The sequence below is a fragment of the Egretta garzetta genome, unplaced genomic scaffold (genome assembly GCF_000687185.1).
Source record: "Egretta garzetta isolate BGI_Z169 unplaced genomic scaffold, ASM68718v1 scaffold287, whole genome shotgun sequence".
Taxonomy (NCBI): domain Eukaryota; kingdom Metazoa; phylum Chordata; class Aves; order Pelecaniformes; family Ardeidae; genus Egretta; species Egretta garzetta.
The window spans coordinates 10,827,456-10,834,903 of NW_009260435.1; the positions used below are offsets into that span (position 1 = coordinate 10,827,456).

At 37.7% G+C, this 7,448-nt stretch overlaps 1 protein-coding gene across 3 annotated transcripts in view; it reads right to left on the minus strand.

Annotated features, from left to right (window-relative positions):
* DMXL2 (Dmx like 2) overlaps positions 1-7,448 on the minus strand; it is a 48,281-nt gene that overhangs the window by 26,216 nt on the left and 14,617 nt on the right. For all 3 annotated transcript variants that reach the window (XM_035899323.1, XM_009644008.2, XM_035899324.1), the window contains 4 exons: positions 3,990-4,079; positions 2,500-2,617; positions 914-1,033; positions 217-444 (listed from right to left, as the gene is read on the minus strand). In XM_035899323.1, the coding sequence (XP_035755216.1) occupies positions 217-444; positions 914-1,033; positions 2,500-2,617; positions 3,990-4,079 (556 nt within the window). The remainder of the gene's footprint in view (positions 1-216; positions 445-913; positions 1,034-2,499; positions 2,618-3,989; positions 4,080-7,448) is intronic.

The window sequence follows — 7,448 nt, forward strand, 5'->3', positions numbered from 1 at the left end:
CATTCCTGTGGTGACTTGATACATTTATGAAAGGGTAACATGACAAGGACACAATGATTTGAGAGTGCCTTTTTAGTACCATGTTGCCTGTATCAGTAAATCAGAATGTGATAGGCTGAGGAGATCTGTATATCTATCTGAGGATATCTATCTACAATACTATAAACTAGGAGGTAAATTAGTGGACCAACTGGACAGAAAAAACGTTAAATTTACCTGCTGAAGGAGTTGCTCTTACTACTTCTACACCAACAGGAAGATCCAGAGGTTGGCTATACACAAGTCTGGAGCTCAGAATGAGTTTACTAGCAGTCTGAAGATTAGCAATTGATGAAGATCGTGGAATAGGGCTTATGCCAGGTGATATATCTGGAGAAGAATCCACAGTCTTTTGCTCAGGTACACTAAGTTTATTCTCTGATAAAATAGCTTCAGTTGGTTTTGCTGTATAAAAATAAATTGCCAACAGTGTTAAAAAAATTGTTTGTAAGTAAGGACAAGGCATGAATATCCTATAACCAGATTTATTTCTCTTAGCAGTGCTTACGTTACACAAAAAAAATAATTATATGATGTGTGCAGGCTACGTTAGTTTTATTGCATGCTATAAATATTTGTTTTAAGATACCCATAACATTGTGAAATACTGATAGTTTAAAATACAGAATCCAGTGCTTAAGTACATTACTCACCCTATCAACAAATTTTTATATTGCAGTTGGTATAGAATGCAACCAGTGTTTGTAAGAAACTTTACTGTCTCTATTGCACTGATAAATTATTCCGAAGATTCCTGACTTTGAGGTTTCTGCTTGACAAAGGTGACACAATTTGTTTTAAAATAAATCACAGAGCTTTAAGTTTTCTTTCACATTATTTAAAATAAATATCTGTAAGAAAATTAGTCACTCACCTAAACAGGCTTGCACAGATTTGAGATGAAGATGCCACATCTGAAGAACAGAGCAGCCATTACTATCTTTTTCAATTACTACTAGGTAGAACTTCTCTGAGAAAGGTGGTGGACGATACCCTGTAATTTAAACATATTATCACTATCATGAAGTTTACATTCAACATAAATAATTTTCAATAGCAGAAGACTCTCTAAAAATTGATACTAAAAAACCCTGTTTTCCTCTTTGAAAGAAATCCTTGGATTATAAAACAAAATATTCAAACAGTACCATTAATAACATAGAATCATAGAATATTTCAAGTTGGAAGGGACCTGTAAGGATCAAGCCCCTGCTCCTTGCAGGACCAGCCATATGGTTTAGTTTTAGCTAAGAGCATTGTCCAGATGCTCCTTGAACTCCAACAGGCTTGGTGCTGTGACTGCATCCCTAGGGAGCCTGTTCCAGTGACTGACCACCTTTCAGTGAAGAACCACCTTTTCCTAATGTCCAATCCTGACACAGCTTCATTCCATTCCCTCATGTCCTACTGATGGTCACCAGAGAGAGGGTATCAGCACCTCTCCCTCTGCTGCCCTGTGCAGACTGTGATGAGGTCACCCCTCAGCCTTCTCTTCCCCAGGCTGAACAAACCAAGTGTGAGCTGCTCCTCAGAAGTCTTGCCCTCAAGGCCTTTCACCACCTTGGTCACCCTCCTCTGGACACTCTCTAATAGTTTGATGTCCTTCTTAAATTGAGGTGCTCAAAACTGCACAGAGTACTCAAGGTGGGGCTGCACCAGTGCAGTGTAGAGTGGGACAATCACCTCCCTTGACTGGCTAGCTATGCTGTGCCCAATGCACCCCAGGAGATGGTTAGTCCTTTTGGCTGCCAGGGCACCCTGCTGACTTGTGTTCAACTTACCATCAACCCAAACCCCAGATCTCTTTCTGCTGAGCTACTCTCTAGCATCTCACTCCCCAATTTGTACATATGACCAGGATTACCCCATCCCAGAAAGAGAATCTGGCACTTGTTCTTGTTAAATTTAATTTTTTAATTGACATTTTGTTTGTTCATGGCTACAGAAGAATTATGAAAATAAAGAGATATACTGACTTACAGACAACCTTAGTATTGGTGAATCTAATTTATTATACATATTTGTCTTCCCAGTCAGTTTGAACTATTTTGCTAGATTGTAAAGACTCTTTTCCACCTGTCTGCAAATTCCCCAGTTACTTTCTATTGTATTAAGTTGGAAGTCAGATATATTAACCTTATCGCCTGGAACTACATATTGATGCAGAAGATACACTTCTGTTCTATTTTGTACACATTTTTATATATAACATACAGCATTTTGAAAATTGGAATTTGCCATATAAGTTAAAATGTTTCACTCTAAGCAAATTAGAAAGTCTTTGTTTAATACCGTTACCATGTAAACAACAGTTCATATGAGCAACATGAAACAGCCATTTTACTGAATTCTACAGATTCTCATTAAAAAGGAAACTAGCATATGCCAGCTAGATTTTAATATTCTTTAAGAACATTTTTTATATCTACTTCATTCATATTAGTTATTTTTATGCTATACCTTGTGATGGCTGGAAAAATATCTCAGTTTCCTTTCCTTCCACGTCTTCCTTATGGGGTTTGTACCCCAAAATGAAGTCTTCTTGAAAGACATGAAGAAGTTGGGTATTTGAGCCACACTGAAATATTAAGCAATAGTTATGCTCCCAGAACAGTATAGCAACATTTTGTACTAATGCAATTACTTCTTCCGTGCAATCTAGCTACCAATGACGATTGCTTTCTTTTATAATGTTGAAAATTATTTTAATGCATCAGAAAAACTAAACATTTTCCTCTTAGAACAGCATATTCTAGAACCTATCATTTGTACATTCAAATAATTTCACTGAGATCTACCATGCTAGACAAATTCTGTAATAACATTTTGTGCAGTTATTGACAGATGAATTAGTATCCAATTGGTTTTTATTTCTTCGGATGTTGAACAAATGACAGTGGCAAAAACTCTTAGACTTTTATCCCACTTCAGTGGGAAGACATGTCTGCAGTGAATTGCCTGGGAAATCTAAAAAAGGGAATGAATTGCAGATTTTCCTTCTCTTCATTATCTCAACAACTATCCTTCCTGACAGCAACAGATTTCTTTGCAGTACCTCCACCTCTTTACAAAGGAGGCTGCTGGCACTGAAATCCTTTCCTGCAGGCAAGGAAAATATGTCCCTCAAAGACAGTGATGGCAAAGTTTTCATGTTACAAAACACCCTCTTCTTCCAGAGAAACATGGACAGAGAGTAATTCCTGTACTCATCTATAAAAATTCTAGACAAATATTTTGTAAATCTAAACTTAAAAATGAAGATCCTATGTGATTAATACTTAAAAGACATGGAAATTTATTGACAAATAGAGAAATACTTCCAGATGTCAAAAACATCCAGATGTCTAATTAAGAAGTGGTAAACCACACTGTTTTCACAGGCTGCTTCCTAACAGAAAACAGCACTGGAACATGTATGATCAAAATAACTGTAAGAACAAGGTGTAATAATACTGCCTCCTCATTGTTTGAAATAAATAGCTGTACTAGTTAACAGATAAAAATCTGTCTTACAAGACAGACAAAAAAATTGAAGTCATACATAGCTATGACTCTTACATTTTGGAATAGTTAGGTCTAGTTTTCAGGTTTGGGTTTTTTTAATGTTCATCTTTTTATTTCTTTGGGTTTAGAGGGGACTGTTACTCTTTTTCCTTTAAATTATGATGGTTTGTAAACCAGTCTTTAGTTAAGTTTTGTTTTCATCAAGATTTATGCTTAGAAAATATTGTTACACTCTAACAATAGGCTTTGAGCTCCTAGCAGCTAAAGGAAAGTTGTCTATCTAAAACGTTCAAGGTATCTCAATCTTCACAAAAATTCAAAGCAGTCATTATCACCACAGAGAAATGTCATCTCTTTTACCTCTTTCCAACAGATTGGGTTAAATAACAGACAAAGCTATCAAACACCTTTATATTATACCCTTAAAGAGTTAGCCATTTATTTACTTTGTTAGTTATTGCATCAAGTTCAATAATGCATCCCGGTCGAGCAGTAGATTGTTGGCTGACAATGTTAAACACTTCTCCAATAAGTTTCTGAAACAGAACAAAATGAGAACAGTTAGTATATTTTTCCTTTCGACAAAAGGAAATTGCAGTAATTTACAATAAACTGATGCTTTAATTTTTCTTGTTGGCATAAGCCATAACAGACTTCTTCCTGTTGTCATTTTGGCACTTATGAATAATGTGTTTATCAAGACATTTGCACTGTTGTGAATCTGCAGCTATTCACGGGGACAGCACAGCAGTTTTTATGGAAACTAAATGTTGTTTATTTAAAGATTTATCCCTTCATAACATAACTTGGTATCTGTGCCGTGAGAAACTAAAATATACTGCTTCACTTTTGTTTAAAGCTTCAGGTTCTGTTACAACATGTAAAAAAATAAATTAGTACAGCTTATATATAAACTGAATGCTCTGTTGATTTTTGCTGGAATGTTCACAATCATTGCTCATATAACAGATTCCTCAGGCTGATCTGAATACTGACAGTCTCTATCTTGCAGGATAGCTTATAAAATAACAGAAGAATGGAAAAAAAGGAAAGATGTGCTTCTATATAACAGTGCAAAGTCAGGCTCTACTTTGCTTAAAGTCACATAAATGAAAGATGTGGGAGCTGATGAAGTTGCAGCAGGTAGCCCGAGGGTGATCAAAAAAGAATTCAGAGCCTTGGGGAGGTTAGTGAAGGACTCTGGAGCGCAGGTCATTTTTTCCTCACTCCTTCCAGTGGTGGCCGGAGACACTGGGCAATACGGGCAGACTCAATCTATTAACACGTGGCTCCGCGACTGGTGTCGCTGCCACAACTTTGGGTTCTTTGACCACGGGATGGTCTACACGGCACCGGGCTTGCTGGCATCAAATGGGAGCCAGCTTTCTCAAAAGGGGAAGAGGGTCTTTGCCCAGGAGCTTGCGGGGCTCATTGACAGGGCTTTAAACTAGATGTGAAGGGGGAAGGGGAACCTATCGGGCTGGCCAGCTACACTCAACAACAGCTGAATGGGGCATCTTTTGCCTCTGTCAGGCCTTCTGCTTCCATGGTCTGGATGGCCAGATCATGCTTGCTGCAGTGTGATATCAGCCTTTATGCTAGGGATGGAGACACTGCTGACATTTTTAAAGGTTTGCTATTGAGCTACAACAACTGCAAAACCCTTTCATACCTTCCTTGTTTAAATAACAGCAAAAATGCTCTCTATTCTTTACAGCCTTGTAGGAGAATAACTGCATGGCAATTTCTGATGAACTTTTCAGTTTGACAGATTGGTAAGAAAAGAGATTCTAAAGGTAAGACAGATTTTTCCAGCCTGCAAAATACTTCTGAATCTATTGAATGCATTCCAATTTTCATTTAAGTTTGATTTTTTTTTCTAAGATAGGAATTACCAAGAGCTATTACAATCCATTGAGAGTGGCTGCATGTAGCAAGTGACTTTTTAAACTGTATTCTAATATTTCTATTTTGTCAACAGTGCCAAAAAATCATGTGTGTAAAGGTAAGAATTTTCAAATCACTATACAGATGTGAGAAGTGACAGTGTTCTTTGTATGAAGGATATACTAACTAAAGATATGGGTATCATAAAGACATCAAAAATTTCATGAGAAATCCAAGAAACTCTTTTCAACAGATCAGAGCACAAACTGAGAAGTCATAAATAAATTGTTCCAACAGTACTGAAGCTCCAGGCAAAAACCACAGTATTATGTGAACACAAAACTTTACTGGAATAGAACATCAAAATAAAGACATCTTAACTGTAACAATAGGACAGTGAGATGTCACACTGACTTCTTGAATAGTATGATGGAATGAAGACAGATCTGCTCTCTGAACACAGGTTTTCACTTATGATCTTTCATTCATCACTGCTTTAACATGCACACTGATGTCACAGTTCTGTAGTTGACATCAAATTAAATTTAATCTTCAAAACTGACGGTGTTTTCTATTTTGGTTCCAGACCCAAATAGACACACAGTGCCAATTTCAACAGCTAGATTTTCTGCACACCTTATGACTTGTGTGATTAAGGTCAGATTTTTTATTCCAAAGTATTTTCCCAAGGTGGTTCAAAAGGAACCTGCACAAGCTGTATTTGCATTCTTTTATAAAGACAGACCTGGCTCCAGATAGATCATGTGTGTTTCTCTCCATTACTTTTACTACTCACTGTATGAATGTGGCATTTCAAGATTCAGGGATTTCAGTGGCATGTGGAATCCATACATTCTTTTCCAGCCTTTATAGGTGGCATAGCAAAGTGTGATATAGCAACCTCACTCTCTTTCAAACATAGACAAACTCATAAAACTGAAGTATTTTCAGTAGTTTGGATTTATAAGTTCCTGTCACCTCTGAACCAGTCTTACTGGCTGGCTGCTGGGAAGTAAGTAATTCCAAAACATAAGCTGTTTTTCGGAGCTAATGTAATTGTGCTAAGAATATTTTGCCCTGGTCTCCATTTCATAATAACAAACTCTGACTGGCCATCTCACAGCTCATCAGCAATACATGTTTAGCATTTAGTACACAAAAGGTTATAGATGACACCCCTCCCTGTTAGGAAAGTGTCTGTATGAAAATGCCTACTAGTCAGTTTTGGGGTTGGTCTGTTCTCTGTGAGAGTAATTGCTTTAGCCATTGGCCTTTTATTTCTGCCAGGCCGGCTGATGATCTGGCAGAACATTGTGATCCATGGTACTGAAGAGTCCTCATAAATCCAATTACATTGGCCTGAAAGTCTGCACTCTGTGTGCAGGCAAGAGAAGATAATGAATAGTAATAAATGTTCATCAAGGAACGCTTGCGTAAAGAATTACTTCAATTTGTGTGTATGTCAAAATAACAGCTTCTCTGCATGGCAAACTCCTTATCCTTCAATGCCAGTTTCTGGTCTGAAACTTTGCATGCATATTCTCAGATGCTGTGTTGCTAGTGCAACACTTTTTATCTAACAGGTGGCTGACTAATGAAAAGACATTTACAGCAGATGCAGACTGGCATTTACAGATGCAGACTGTAATCTTGGAAAAGTTTTTAAAAATAGATTTGGCTTTCTACTTTGCATCAACACACGTGTTACATGTAGGAGTCTTCTTGCTGTCATAAGTGTGAGGTGTGGGTGGCCTTGGACTTTTTACATGTGGGTGTGTGGACATAGGGAGGCTGTTTCAGCAGATCATTACAGAGACAGCTTTTAGCTAGACTGAAGCTTAATTTTTCATTTATCTCTTGTTTCATTGGTTGCAATGGGCTTAATCATTACATTTGCTGGCAGCCCAGAAGGCCAACCGTACTCTGGGCTGCATCAAAAGAAGCGTGCCCAGCAGGTCAAGGGAGGTGATTCTGCCCCTCTACTCTGCTCCGGTGAGACCACACCTGGAGTACTGCGT